A 16,596-nucleotide genomic window follows, 5' to 3' on the forward strand; every position below is an offset into this window, starting at 1 on the left:
GGGGAGAGGAGAATGAAGGGAGCTTTTCTAATACAGAAATCTTTGATATCTTTAATACATAAAACTTTGATGTCTTTGAGATATTCAGACAGATTATCTGTTGGGGAAGATGGTGGCCTGAATTCTACCTTCTCGTCTGCCACTTACTAAATCTCCTGAGTGAAACAGAAACTGTGATAGGACAGTGGGCAGAGCTCAGAGGAGTGTGTAAAGCCAAGTGGGTTCTGCAATCAAGGGGAGAAAAGTAGAGGGTTTTATACAACAACCTCATTATTTCTGAGACTGTGAGAGGGCTAATGCACCCACTAGGGATGCATGCGGAATAGGAAAGGGGAACCCACTCCAGTGTTCTTGCCTGCAGAATCCCAGGGACGGGGGAGCCTGCTGGGCTGCCATCTATGGGGTCGCACAGAGTCGGACACGACTGAAGTGACTTAGCAGCAGCAGCAGCAGGGACACATGGGGCAGATTGCTCCGTCTTCTGAGGACACATAGCTGTCCAACAGGAGAGAAGCCTGTGCTCCTTCTATGATGCCCAGATTTAAGAACACTTTCAGTTTATCTTTACAGGCAAAGAGTGATAGAGCCTGGACTTACAAAAAGGAAATTAAAACCAAACCTTGAGAAATCTACCTGCTAGAAACAAGACAAAGAACCAGAGTACCTAGATTAAGTTTACTTCATGGACTAAAACAGAAAAGATAAGATCTCTTAATTATGGCATGAAAATAAGGAGATTACATGTATCATTTTTAAATTTAAAATTCCAGTTGTTGAAAGACGTTACCATGGAAAAGTGAAGAAATACATCAAAACACAAACAGATTTGCAAAGTATCTAAGCATCACAAGGCAAAAAATAACAGGTTAGAAGAGAGGTCTAGCTTAGCAATGTGGAGTCACTCACTTGAATAGAATTTCATGTGCAGAAAAATGTTCTATTTACCTTTACCTCCAGAATCAACCTCTGCAACTCTCTATTAGAAAATAAATTTGTGCCCACTAGACATTTCACAATTAAAACATGGCTAGCTAGGCACTGCTAATATATACCAATAGCATTAATTAAAATGAGCATATAATGCATACAGTGGAAGCAGAGTACCTGGCACATAAAAGGGCCTCAACAAGTCTTAGTTTCCCTTCTGCTTCAGGAAGCAAGTGTTTGTCCCTTACTTTTACTTTTTGAAGTTTTATTTATCATTTATTTATCTATCATCCTGTTTTTTAAATAGTCTTATAAAAATAAATGTACCTACATATTGTTATTATTTTCTGAGTTACTCCTTTCAATAAAAAGCAAGTTCTAGTTTTTTGAGGAATTTCCATAATCTTCTCTGCAGATTGGCTGTAGCAGTTTACATTCCCGCCAACTGTGCAGCAGGGTTCCCTTTTCTCCACATCCTCTCCAGCATCTATTGTTTGTAGATTTTTTGATGATAGCCATTCTGACTGCTGTGAGCTGATACCTCACTGTAGTTTTGATTTGCAATCAGAAACCAACACAACATTGCAAAAATTAAAAAATTAAAAAGCAAGTTCTTTCTTTTTTACCATTGCTTCTATTAAGAGAAGAAAGTACAAGCTTCTAGAATATGTATTTTTGACTTATATTTCCCCTAGGGTATAAATAAATCTTCACTGACACAATCACACATGTTATAAAAGTAAGTTTGTGTATGGAAATAGTTTCTCTGGCCACCACTGAAATAGAATGCAATGAGCGATGCAGACAAATATCTCTCTTATGGCCACAGGACTGGAAAAGGTCAGTTTTCATTCCAATCCCAAAAGTGAAGATGAACTAAAAAGCTTCTTGACGAAAGTGAAAGAGAAGAGTGAAAAAGTTGGCTTAAAGCTCAACGTTCAGAAATCGAAGATCATGGCATCTGGTCCCACCACTTCATGGCTTTGGTAAATAGATGGGGAAATAGTGGAAATGGTGTCAGACTTTATTTTGGGGGGGCTCCAAAATCACTGCAGATGGTGATTGCAGCCATGAAGTTAAAAGATGCTTGCTCCTTGGAAGGAAAGTTATGACCAACCTAGATAGCATATTCAAAAGCAGAGACATTACTTTGCCAACAAAGGCCCATTTGGTCAAGGCTATGGTTTTTCCAGTGGTCATGTATGGATGTGAGAGTTGGACTGTGAAGAAAGCTGAGTGCCGAAGAATTGATGCTTTTGAAGTGTGGTGTTGGAGAAGATTCTTGAGAGTCCCTTAGACTGCAAGGAGATCCAACCAGTCCATCCTAAATGAGATCAGTCCTGTGTGTTCATTGGATGGACTGATGCTGGAGCTGAAACTCCAATACTTTGGCCACCTCATGTGAAGAGTTGACTCATTGGAAAAGACCCTGATGCTGGAAGGGATTGGGGGCAGGAGGAGAAGGGGACAACAGAGGGTGAGATGGCTGGAGGGCATCACCAACTCGATGGACATGAGTTTGGGTAAACTCTGGGAGTTGGTGATGGACAGGGAGGCCTGTCGTGCTGCGATTCACGGGGTCGCAAAGAGACGGACACGACTGAGCGACTGAACTGAACTTAGTATAATGTAAGTGTTGTGAAAACAGAAAATAGATTTTCTTTTTAATTCAGCACTGTAGAGCATAGGGCTTTGGTTTCTCTAGAAAAGTGGCATTATTGTAGAACAATTGTAATTTAAGGATATAATTTATTAAGTAAACAAAGATAACTGAACTTCTTTCTTAAGGTTATACCTTTACATGGTTCATTTAACTGTTCTTTCCAAGGTGAGGTGAGGTGAGGTGAAGTTGCTCAGTCATGTCCGACTCTTTGCGACCCCATGGACTGTAGCCTACCAGCCTTCTCCGTCCATGGGATTCTCCAGGCAAGAATACTGGAGTGGGTTACCATTTCCTTCTCCAGGGGATCTTCCCGACCCAGGGATTGAACCCGGGTCTCGCGCATTGGAGGCAGACGCTTTAACCTCTGAGCCACCAGGGAAGCCCCTTCTTTCTAAATAGCTGGCTAAATATAAAGACCAAGAGCAATAATAATGATTTTAATTAGGTTTAAAACATTTGAAATAATTTTTGCTTTTAAGTTTACTTAAATACTGTTTTTGAATTCTTATTATGTGCATGATAGGGCAAAACACTGGTAAGAAAAAGATAACTGATATTTCTTGCAATCAAAATTTTCATAACATCGACTGTAAAGTTAAGATATCCTCAATCAAAAGGTATTTATTGAATGTCAAGAACTATGTTAAGTTTTGGAGACACAAAGATTAATAATGCATGTTATATTTCCTTCTCTCCCATATCCAGAGAGAAGAAAATAGAAACAGGCTTGACAATAATATGTATCTGTGTTATAATATGCCAGGATTAACTGTGTGTATGTGTGCTAAGTCGCTTCAGTCGTGTCCAGCTCTTTGCATCCCTATGGACCAGGTCCCTATGGACCAGGACCCACCAGGCTCCTCTGTCCCTGGGATTCTCCAGATAAGAATATTGGAGTGGGCTGCCATGTCCTCCTCAATGGATCTTCCTGACCCAGGGATCGAACCTGCCTCTCTTACACCTCCTGCACTGGCAGCTGGGTTCTTTACCATTAGTGCCACCTGGGAAGCCCACTAGGTCTAATTAGGAAGTATCTAACCCTACCTGCATGAAGAAATATGAGGGAAGCTACTCCAAGAGTGAGCTTGAGGTACTCTCCCAAAGCTTAGGTAGAAATTTTTACAGGGAAAGAAACTGGATTGGGACTTTCCAAGGGTGAGCATGTACAAATCATGCAGATTTATTTCAAGGTAACTACAAATAAGGACAGCATCATTTACAAATCATGTTTTTTAGTGTGTCATATACTGTAGAGAAAAAATTAATTTTCAGTGACTGATCTTATTTTCTACAGAAATACAGAAAAGAGTAATCTCAAATATTCCAGATTTATGCCGTTTCAAAAAAACAAAGGATGCACACCTTCAAGATAAAAAGTCAACAGCAAAAGACACTGGCTGGCTCAACATTTTGGACCACAATATATTAATAACAACATATTAATAATATATTTTAAAGGACAAGCTATGTCAACACATAACAAGACATGAACTCTGTTATTTTGCAAATGATATCAGCCTAGTCCTTTTTCTGGCCAGGCCCATTCTCAAGAAAACAGATCTCTCTTTGCAACTTCTAGAACATAGAAAGATGAGGTGACCTGGCATTTGATTTCAGTTCTTTCCTCTCCTAAACCCTCTTCTGTAGAAGGGTAATCGAGGCAGAAATTTTCTTGAGTCTCTCCCCTTCTGTATGTCAAAAGATCCTAAACCTTAACTGGAGTAGAAAATGGCAACCCACTGCAGTATTCTTGGGAAATTCTATGGACAGAGAAGCATCGCAGTCTACAGTCCACGGGGCCTCAAAGAGTTGGACATGACTGAGCACACACACACTTTTAATTTCATTACATTTTTGTGTTATTTGCTAGATGTATGCCTTTAAAGTAAACCACATTTTAAACCATATTTCAACATTCTTCCCTATTCTACCATGAAAGAAGTCTCAAAAACATGACTTGGCCCCAATATTCATAATAAATGACAATTTGTTTTTTGTTAATCCCTGTTGAAATTGGTCTTGTTTAATTGAATAGCTGAAATATTGGCAAATATATTTACTTCTATTGTTCTATAAACCATATAATTTTTAAGGCTATTTTCTATTTTAATTATTTTCCTCTAAATACTAGCAAGCCAGATCTGCTCCTTCAGGAGAGAATATCTAAGTGTATAACAAAGAAGCCTTTTGCCTTAAACAAAGGAACCACTCTTCAGTCTAAGCTCAAGTGACAGATTCAATTGGATTTTTGATTTGTATAACAACCACGAAAAACCTATCACCTTGCCCAGCAAGTAAGCTTTCTGTGTGCTTGTCATTTCTGTTGCAAAGGAATTATCATGGAAAACAGCGCTTGTGAGGAAGGCCATATATAACCTAAGAGAGGCTCAACTGATGGAAATAAAGATCCTGGTCTGTCCTTTACTTTCCTGAAAGCAATTCTCAGGCAATCAGAATCTCTCTGGAAATCTCTATTTTCACTAGGAAAATGTATAATATTTTGCCTCCTACTTTGCTGGAATGAAGCCATACATATTAAACTGTCCTCAGCATTTCAAACATAGTATTAATCTGCTCAGGTTGCCATAACAAAATAACATAGACTGCTCTTTAAACAACAGAAATATTTTCTCACAATTCAGGAGGCTAGAAGTATAAGTTCAAGTGTCATCAAGAGTGGTCTTTCAGCCATGTTTGCAGATGGCTGCAACCCTCTGTCTTCACGTGGTCTTCCTTCTGTGTGTCTGTATTCTAATTGTCTTTTCCTTTTAGAACACCAGTTATATTGGTTTAGGTCCCACCCTAATGATCTTATTTTAACTTAATTATCTCTTTAAAGAAGACCTGTCTCCACATACCATCACACGCTGAGGTACTGAGGTTAGGACTTCAACATATAAATTTGGGGGAGTGACATCCGCAAGATGGCCAGATAAGATGTCCCTCATCATACCCCTTCAACAACAACAATTGGAAATCTATCCATAAACAATAGTGCCTTTCTGGTAGCTGGGGGATCCAGGTAGAAGACTAAAACCACCATGCAGTACAAGAATGAGAATCACTTTGAGAAGATAGACTTGCACCCTGGAGGATGGCTTACCTACCATGGTCCCAGCTATAGACCCAGAAACAACTCCACACCTCAGAGGACTTGGCCACATCCCCATCTGGCTTTGGTTCTGTCACCAGCACCATACCTGGCAAGTCTTGCCCACTGGGAGTCAGATAATAAACATATAGACCTCAAACTCTGTTCACTCCATAAACCCTGGAGTGGCCCTTAGCTGTGAACCAGGAGTCCCTTGAAAAAACTGACTTAGATGGTCACCCATGGATCAGAGAACCTTTGTGGAAGTCTGGGATTCCAATAGAGAAATTGCAGTACAAAATTTAAAAAATAATCTGAGATTGGATGCCCTGCAAAGAGTAAGAGGAACTAACTGACTTTGTACACATCATGTCCTTCCCATGGCGATGCAACTCGGTACCAAAAGGGTCTTCTCAGCTGTGATTTCTCCCTGAGGGATAGGGTGGTGGTGGTAATGGATATGACGGATGAGTTCTCAGCTTCCTCAGATGTGCGGAGCCCTGCCAAAGAGCCCATTTCTGTCTCCCTCTATCCAGAGGACTGTGGAGGTCTGCACAACTAGGGGATGGAGAGAGCTGGGAGAGCAGTAGGCAGGGCTCCAAACTGAACATGCAAAGGCATTCAGATCCTACCAACCCATCATGGATCCCATCAGGAAGCCAGTTCACAAGCCACTGGGGATGCCTCATAGATGTTACACCAGAGTAGATATTAAATGTTCTCAACAAGCACACATACACACACATACACACAAGTAACTGCGTGAGGTGATGAAGGTGTTAATAATCATCTCACAATATGTACATGTATCAAATCATCACTCTGTACACTTTAATTTGCAAAATGTTATGAGCTAATTATATCTCAATAAAGCTAGAAAAAATTTGATAAATTAAAGGATAAGTAAACTTTAAAAATGTGGAGGTGGGGACATAATGCAGTCCATAGCAAGCCTCTATAAGTTCTATCTCTAGCCATGATCCCATAACATCAGTCTTTATTCCTCTTGCCTTAATGTACTTTCTTTTTTGATGTCTTCTTGCCTTCCTTTATGTGACATCCCTTTTGTTTTGGCTTCAGAACATCATAAACCTGAAATTAATAATACTTTAAAAGGCTGTTTCCATTGGAAAACTAAAATTACATTAAAAGTGAAACAACCAATGAAATGTAAAGAAGTGGAATCTAAACACAATACCACACATACACACACACATACACACACAGAAGCATTTTACACATTTCCATGCATATACATGTATGGTTTTTTGTTTGGCCTTAACATAATTCCATACAATCATTGCTCTAAGCTAATGTTAACTGGATAGTCACATTAGCTGGATTTGGCAACAGTGTCAAATTTCTTGGATGACACTAACACAATATTCACATTTAATTCTGAAATTATTGAGAAAATTCAACTCATCTTCTGGACTACCCTCAACTTTTTTCACAAGTGTTACTACTTAGTTTTATTTTCTCACTTGGGATTGACATTTTAAAATGTGTTCTTTGAAACTAAAGCAACAAAAAAGCCCACCTAAATAATCTAAGATGCACTACTTTATATTTTGATGTTTGTCATTAATTTTTTCCATATATTATTCTTGAGAATATTATAATTTGCTAATATGAAGCTAGAATAAAGCAGGCATGTAATTTTGACCTAAAGAGATATATTTGTCATTTAAGAACATTTGTGTAGACAAAAGTTACAGAGAAGTAGTAGGCCCATGGGATGGTTCTTTAAAACATGCTCTGAGATTTTAATCAAAACAGGATGTTTCTTCTCACTATAGGTTGACCATTTCCAATCCAGACATTTACAAAGAATAAATTCTGCCTTGAAGAGTATAATTCCCAGATTTTTTTAAGGTTGGCAATATTTCATTTAATTTCCTAAGAGAAGGCAATGGCACCCCACTCCAGTACTCTTGCCTGAAGAATCCCAGGGACAGGGGAGCCTGGTGGGCTGCAGTCCATGGGGTCGCTAAGAGTCGGACACGACTGAGTGACTTCACTTTCACTTTTCACTTTCATGCACTGGAAAAGGAAATGGCAACCCACTCCAGTGTTCTTGCTTGGAGAATCCCAGCGACAGGGGAGCCTGGTGGGCTGCCGTCTATGGGGTCACACAGAGTCGGACACGACTGAAGCGACTTAGCAGCAGCAGCCTGATCCATTTTTCTTTTACAACTAAAAACCTCAAAATCATCTATCCTGCATTAATTCAATATGATAGATAAGAACAGCTATAGGCATTCCAGTCTAACCTGCACAAGATATGAAAATCAAAGAATATTTTTCCCTTAGTTATATGAATAAAAGGTGCCCAAAGCTTATTCTCACTAACTTTTGATATGCATTCAATCCTGCCTATGTGAGTCAAGTGGATTCTAAACTATTAAAGAGGGGCAGTGTTGTTACAAGAGCTACTTCACTTGTCCCATCTCCCTTTTTCTTCTGCTAGTAAGTGCCTGTACCAAGGGCAGGGTAGCCACAAGAGTCCATGTCACCATGGAAAATAAATCCCATTGCCTCAGAAGCTGGATATGTCTTTCAGCTTCAAGAAATACCCAACGCCAATCCATCTTTGTATCAAGTCACAATAAAATTTGTTAAGACATGGTGAGAGATTTGAATAATCCTCATCCCAGTCTCTTATCTTGCCTAAAACATATCCAAGTCTACCGACTTTCCTGAATAGCATTTAGAGCCTATCTGAGCTAGTGCCATTATCCAAGCATGAGACATGGGGGAACTGAGCAGTTACACATCTATCATTGCTCAAGGTTTGTGTCAAAGTGCTCTTTCCCTCACCTTTTTATGAGGAAGATGATTACAATTTCATGATTTCAGTATTTCATAAAGCAAAATAATTCTGTCCACCCGAGAGACTACTTTTGCATTTACATCAAACCTGGGGGCCTGAGAGTTTGATATCTGAAATAATTTCACAAAATTTTATGAGCAGAGACCCACAGTAATGATTAAAACATTATATAGCAATAAATAAACTATAGCAGTTGCTTCACTGTAAAAGATCCATTCTCTCAGATTCTTTTAGATTTTTCCTAGGAATCTTCAACTAAGCTTCTAAATGTCTTGCAACAGAATCCTTAAGGCCACATGTATGTGAATTATAAGTTATCTGATACTGTTTCTACACATGCACTTTAATTTTCCTTCTTTTTGGACTTCTACATTGATGGTTGGCAGTTACATTAAAAGATTCTGATAGCCTTTGCAGCTCTTCAGCTATTGTTGGAAAACAATTTCATGCAAAGGGAGTTTGCGGTTAGTCTGTGTAAAAGCAATTTTATGTATATTTGCTGATACTGTATTTAACATAGTAGCTTGAACCATGTTCACACTGTCATAAATATTTTTTCTTGCTCTTAACATTTATTCAGAATGAAATGCAATGCATTCCTGCATCCAAAATAATATATTGATAATACTACTTGTGCACTCATACACATTACTTGAATTTGTTTGCCTGGAAAAGGAAATAACTCATTGTATATTACATATGCTCATCTAAAGTTGGAGGAAAAATGATACGAGTAATTCATGATGGAGTAAAATCATGAGCATCACCTAATCAATTACGTGTCTTTTAGTTTCTTTTTTTATTCACTTTAATTAACTTATTTTTTCAAAACTCTGAACACAAATTTTATGTGAAATCTAGTCTACGTGACTGAAATATGTAAGTAAATAAGACAAGCAGAAAATTCTTGCTTTTATTTTTAGTATTCTAGCATAAGGAGACACAAAGTAAAAATTACACAGGACACATAAACTGAAAATAAAGAACAGGCTAAGGGGTTTAGGGAGTGCTGGAAGGACAGATTGCAATTTTGAATAGGCTGGTCATAGAAAAAGTGATAATTGTGCAAAAGTTTGTGGGAGAAGAGGTTGTTAGTCAATGAGAATAACTGGGACAAGAGGGAGGGGAGGAGCTAGGGAGAATAATCTTGGACAGGAACTTCTGTGTACCATGTTGGAAGAATAGTATGATGTTCGCATACTCAAGAATGAAAAAAAATCAACCAAACCCATATCACTCAGCCTGATCTTCCCTGATTTACAGGTAACGTGCATTGAGTCATTCCTGTTTATAATAAACGAGTAAATGGGCTTTCCCCATTTTCAGTTGGTAAAGTATCTGCCTGCAATGCAGGAGGCCCCAGTTCAATTCCTGAGTTGGGAAGATCTGCTGGAGAAGGGATAGGCTACCCACTCCAGTATTCTTGGGCTTCCCTTGTGGCTCAGCTGATAAAGAAGCCACCTGCAATATGGGAGACCTGGGTTCAATCCCTGGATTGAATATCCCCTGGAGAACAAAAAGCTACCCACTCCAATTTTCTGGCCTGAAGAATTCCATGGACTGTATAGTCCATGAGGGCGCAAAGAATCCGACAGGACTGAGCAACTTTCACTTTCAAGGTCTCATAAATATTAATTTTTACTTTATTTACATGTTTATATTCAGATTTCTATGTACTTTAATTTATATTTCAATATTTTTCATTATATCATAATCTTTTTCAGGATAAGGAATTCATTCTCTACCTATTATCTTTCTCTATTATGTTTTTAGACCCAATAGACGTTCAATAAGTGTTATTAATTGTAAGCAGAAAAAACAGACTTAAGAGTCTGGGTTTTAAAAAATTTAACTTAGAGTTCATGAATCACTGTGGTAAAGTCTTTTGGTCTTTGCCTTAGCTTCCTAAAGTCCAACTGAAAATCAATCAGTAAGTTGTTAGATGTGTGAAGCATTGTATAAATGTAAATTATATTTAAATATGCCCCTTAAGTTGTATTCTACAAATATATACATTAAAATGAGAGAGATAAAATGCAGAATTCTGAACACAGTTATTCAGAAAAAAATGAAATTGAAAAACATGGAAAAAAATCAAAACATTTTACATGATGTAGCTAATGATGACATTTTGTGAGCTACTGATCTGGAAAAGCAAAATGGCTGTCTCAGGAGGCCTTACAAATCAGTGTGAAAGAAGGGAAGCGAAAAGCAAAGGAGAAAAGGAAATATATACCCATTTGAATGCAGAGTTCCAAAGAATAGCAAGGAGAGATAAGAAAGCCTTCCTCAGCAATCAATGCAAAGAAATAGAGGAAAGCAATAGTATGGGAAACACCAAAGATCTCTCCAAGAAAATTAGAGATACCAGGGAACATTTCATGCAAAGATGGGCTCGATAAAGGACAGAAATGGTATGGACCTAACAGAAACAGAAGATATTAGGAAGAGGTGGCAAAAATACACAGAAAAACTGTACAAAAAAGATCTTCACGACACAGATAATCACAACGGTGTGATCACTCACCTAGAGCCTGACATCTTGGAATGTGAAGTCAAGTGGGCCTTAGGAACCATCACTACAAACAAAGCTAGTGGAGATGATGGAATTCCAGTTGAGCTATTTCAAATCCTGAAAGATGATGCTGTGAAAGTGCTGCACTCGATATGCCAGCAAATTTGGAAAACACAGCAGTGGCCACAGGACTAGAAAAGGTCAGTTTTCATTCCAATCCCAAAGAATGCTCAAACTACCACACAATTGTACTCATTCACATGCTAGTAAGTTAATGCTCAAAATTCTCCAAGCCAGGCTTCAGCAGTACATGAACCACGAAATTCCAGATGTTCAAGCTGGTTTTAGAAAAGGCAGAGGAACCAGAGATCAAATTGCCAACATCCGCTGGATCATGGAAAAAGCAAGAGAGTTCCAGAAAAACATCTACTTCTGCTTTATTGACTATGCCAAAGCCTTGGACTGTGTGGATCACAATAAACTGTGGAAAATTCTGAAAGAGATGGGAATACCAGACCACCTGACCTGCCTCTTGAGAAACCTGTATGCAGGTCAGGAAGCAACAGTTAGAACTGGACATGGAACAACAGACTGGTTCCAAATAGGAAAAGGAGTACGTCAAGCCTGTATATTGTCACCCTGCTTATTTAACTGCTATGCAGAGTACGTCATGAGAAATGCTGGACTGGAAGAAGCACAAGCTGGAATCAAGATTGCTGGGAGAAATATCAATAACTTCAAATATGCAGATGACACCACCCTTATGGCAGAAAGTGAAAAGGAACCAAAAAGCCTCTTGATGAAAGTGAAAGAGGAGAGTGAAAAAGTTGGCTTAAAGCTCAACATTCAGAAAACGAAGATCATGGCATCTGGTCCCATCACTTCATGGGAAATAGATGGGGAAACAGTAGAAACAGTGTCAGACTTTATTTTGGGGGGCTCCAAAATCACTGCAGATGGTGATTGCAGCCATGAAATTGAAAGATGCTTACTCCTTGGAAGGAAAGTTATGACCAACCTAGATAGCATATTGAAAAGCAGAGACATTACTTTGCCAACAAAGGTCCATCTAATAAAGGCTATGGTTTTTCCTGTGGTCATGTATGGATGTGAGAGTTGGACTATAAAGAAAGCTGTGTGCCAAAGAATGGATGCTTTTGAACTGTGGTGTTGGAGAAGACTCTTGAGAGTCCCTTGGACTTCAAGGAGATCCCACCAGTCCATCCTAAAGATCAGTCCTGGATGTTCATTGGAAGGACTGATGTTGAAGCTGAAACTCCAATACTTTGGCCACCTGATGCAAAGAGCTGACTCATTTGAAAAGACCCTGATGTTAGGAAAGATTGAGGGCAGGAGGAGAACGGAATGAAGGGAGGATGAGATGGCTGGATGGCATCACCAACTCGATGGACATGGGTTTGGGTGGACTCCAGGAGTTGGTGATGGACAGGGAGGTTTGGTGTGCTGTGGTTCATGGGGTTGTAAAGAGTCAGACACGACTGAGCGGCTGAACTGAACTGAACTGTTCTGGATTTTCAGCTCTAATGGCCAATTTGTATCACCTATTACTAGATACCTAGATGTTACCATGATTAGACCCTTGGGAAAGCTTTGCCTTCCACTCTGATCCATTTCATGCTTTGTCTATTTCTAGAATCATGTCTCTCATGATTTTTAACCCTGTCAACTTTCATCTGAATCTCCACTTGCAATCAAACGATGAACCCAGTACTTAAATAATGTATTTCATAGTTTCAAGATGCTACATAGGTCATTTACATCAGGACTTTCTCTGTTTTGTGTTCTAATATGACTATGGGTAAACCTCAAAATTATTTTGTTTATGTGCATTATTTTAAACTTTTTCCAAATTCCCAAAAAATGTATGAACAAATTTACTCAACAGATTGGTTGAGTAAATGAGGAATATTAAATGAGGTTATTCTAGAATGTTGTTACTGATTTTTTCCCTTTCACTTAGAAAGCCAAGCCAAGCCACTTGGTTTTCTATGCACTTTAATCACTGTATCGATCACTGTGATCACAGTAATCACTGTGTTGATGACTTTGAGTCTAGCAAATTTTATCCTATTTTATCCTATTTAGAGACATACAAAACCTCCTCCCACTCAACTTCCTGTTACAAATTGTACACTCATTCCTTATTCAGTTCATCTTATATCTAATTATCTATCTCTAGCAATACACTAGACACTGTGCTAGATGCTGGGAATATTAAGATAATTAAGAATTCTCTATGCTTTTTAGGCATTTAAAGACCAGTGGAGGAGAGATTGCATTCTACTTTGACAGGAGCTTTCAAACATATTGTAGTTCAAAAGTGTGGAAAGAGAGGAAATAATCCATGCTTGCCAAAATCACAGAAGTTGATATGTAGACCAGGTGTATAAGCCAACTGCCTACTTACAAATTTAAAGTTAGTGATATTTTCTCATACTAACGTGAATATCCTTTATCACTGTCGAAAGAAACATTTCCCAATATCCGACTACAAAAGAAACCAAATTAACATTCTGAAGGTTTCCCAGTGAGCATGGCATTAAAGTAAAGAAATCTGAATAGTCATATTCAGGCAATAATAAATACGGAGGAACTTGCTCAACCCCTACAGTCTGATATACCCCCACTGTCACTCAACAGTCAGTTTCTCTAGATAGAATGTCTTCACTCTTTTATAGTGCAGGCTAGCACAGCCAAATCCTAGCTCTTTCTCCTTTCTGCTCCCAGGCTCTTTGTTGTTTTTATAAACACTTATTTTCTTCAAGCCAATTAAAGTATATTTATATTTAAGTGAGTGCCACCCATTCACCAGGTGACAGAAGAATGCTTTCTTGAAACTTAGGTAACTCTCCCGATATTGCCTTGCCATTTTTTGACTTATTGACTATTTCTTAGGCAAGCCATATATTTAATTGTATCGGTAGCAAAATATGATTTGCAGTAAGCTATTAGAACTAATATAATGACTTCCATATTTGCCAAAAATGACCTCTTTCTTTCTTTCCAGGTTGTAAAAATGATGATTATTGTTGTGGTGACATTTGCTATCTGCTGGCTGCCTTATCATATTTATTTCATCCTCACTGCAATCTATCAACAACTAAACAGGTGGAAATATATTCAGCAGGTCTATCTGGCTAGCTTTTGGCTGGCAATGAGCTCAACCATGTACAACCCCATCATCTACTGCTGTCTGAATAAGAGGTAAAACTAAGATTACCAAACGCAAGTTCCTTGTCACTTCTGGCTTCACTGAAAGCATATAATATTGTTTAAGCTTCTTGGTACACAGTTAAATTTCAAAAGGAATGGAAACTTGAAAAATTCACTGAGAGGAGCACAGAGCTAGGTATTTTTCTAGTGAAAAAGTGAAAGTGGAAGTCACTCAGTCATATCTGACTCTGCGAACCCATGGACTACACAGTCTGTGGAATTCTCCAGGCCAGAATACTGGAGTGGGTAGCCATTCCCTTTTCCATGGGATCTTTCCAACCCAGGGATCGAACTCAAGGTCCTGCATTGCTGGCAGATTATTTACCAGCTGAGACACCAGGGAAACCCAACTCCTCCCTATTTAATGAACTATCTCACCTTAACAATTACCCCCTCAAAACAATGCTCTTGGGGGTTCTAAACGGCTGATTTCTGTATAGGCCAAATTCTCTCTCCAAATCCTTCAGAATTACTTGTCAAAGAAAAAGAAATGTCCTATCATTAAAGGAGGTGAGGTGAAGGTGTGCTCAAGTCCTCAAAGAAATGAAGACACTTTGTAAAAATGCACAGATGGAGAGATGATGGCATATGTGAGTGGACTCTATTAAGAAGGGTGTTTTGTAAATAGACTTCAAAATAGAAGGTGTCATAAGAGTAACAGAAGCAATACTAAGGAGAAGAATCCCAAACCTCCCTCCAGTATGATGAAGTCAGTGAGTAAGTCAGGGTGCAACCTCTGGAAGAGGGGAAGCTAGTTTTAAAGTGAACTTGGAAAGAAAAGGAGAAATATTCACAATTAAATTTAAGACTGGGAAAAAACGGTAAACTTTGGTTTCCAGATTAAAAACACCTTAGTTGTAAGGTTAGCACATGGAGGGGGTAGTGTTAAATTTTATAAGGTGAAAAATTTCCTCAATAAACCAATATGGTAGACAAGTAGAAATGGGACTTAGTGTAAGTAGCTACTCAACCTAAATTCTCAGCTCTATTAGACCCCTACCACACCATTCCTTAAGTTTCTTAAAAATATTATTTAATTCTTACTTTTTTTTCACTAATTGCACAAACCATATATCAATTTAAATAACCCCAAAAGCAGAGCATATGTTTTTAATCAACTTCATTTAATGGCTTACAAAGCCAAGGATTTTGCACTTTCTTATGCAAGTAGATAAAAACATCCAGCTGAGCAATTAATTTTAATATTAAATGAGTCTAATTTATAAATGTGTAATTATTACCATAAGAATCTGTTTCAAACTATGTCATTTTTCAGGGCCATACCCAGAAAGCTTAAATCACTTATGCAAATGTATAAAATTATTGAAGAAACCTACACTGCTTCTTTGGCATATTGACTATTGATACTGCACTTTTACTCTTTGACAACTTGCTTTTAATCAATGGGAAATTAAGATTCAATTCAAACAAAAAGGACTTAGAAAACTAGTACCAATACTGTAGCATAAATGCTAAAATTTAGACTAGAAAATTAAATTCAAAAAATGAGTTGGCTTGATTGCATTAAGCAGAGCTTTCTGTAGAAGCTGAAGGAAATTTCCACTTGAAAATATGACTTTTTCTTCTTGTGGCCTGCTTCTCCTCAGATTTCGGGCAGGCTTCAAGAGAGCATTCCGCTGGTGTCCTTTCATTGAAGTTTCTAGCTATGATGAGCTGGAGCTCAAGACTACCAGGTTTCACCCGACTCGGCAAAGCAGCCTGTACACTGTGACCAGGATGGAGTCCATGACGGTGGTGTTTGACCCTAGTGATGCAGATAACACCAGATCCAGTCGGAAGAAGAGAGTGCCTCCAAGAGACCCAAGCTTCAATGGCTGCTCCCGCCAGAATTCCAAATCTGGCTCCACCACTTCAAGTTTCATAAGCTCAGCCTATACTTCTGTGGATGAATATTCTTAAATCCATTTCCTGAGCGGAAAGAGTAGAGTGAGGCCATCATGGTGTCACCCTAGTGTCCACGCTCTCCTGATTATCAGCCCTGTCTTACATAGTCTCTGTAAAAAGAAGGGCAATTTTTAGGCAACTGTGTTTCAACTCAGAAAGGTAGCATTTGAGTTTAACAAAGACACTATTAAGGTATTTGCCCCCTCAAAAACAAAATGGGCTTTAAATTTATTCTTTGAAAAATTTAATGATTGTATGTAACAGAAAAATATTTGTGAAAAGTATTTGTAAAGAGTTTCATTTTTCTCATTGAAAAATTACAATATATATTTGTGACACTAAAGTGACATATGATTTCCTCAAAAGATTAAAGAACCATAAAAATATAATGATGTGATGAATAAAAATAAAATCTGTATAAAATGAAA

At 38.3% G+C, this 16,596-nt stretch overlaps 1 protein-coding gene across 1 annotated transcript in view; it reads left to right on the plus strand.

Annotated features, from left to right (window-relative positions):
• TACR3 (tachykinin receptor 3) overlaps positions 1-16,596 on the plus strand; it is a 69,060-nt gene extending 52,464 nt beyond the window's left edge. Inside the window, exons 4-5 of the mRNA XM_069593580.1 lie at positions 14,058-14,254; positions 15,871-16,596. Of these exons, the coding sequence (XP_069449681.1) occupies positions 14,058-14,254; positions 15,871-16,183 (510 nt within the window). The 3' untranslated portion in view covers positions 16,184-16,596. The remainder of the gene's footprint in view (positions 1-14,057; positions 14,255-15,870) is intronic.

The sequence above is a fragment of the Ovis canadensis genome, chromosome 6, assembly GCF_042477335.2.
Source record: "Ovis canadensis isolate MfBH-ARS-UI-01 breed Bighorn chromosome 6, ARS-UI_OviCan_v2, whole genome shotgun sequence".
NCBI classification, from domain to species: domain Eukaryota; kingdom Metazoa; phylum Chordata; class Mammalia; order Artiodactyla; family Bovidae; genus Ovis; species Ovis canadensis.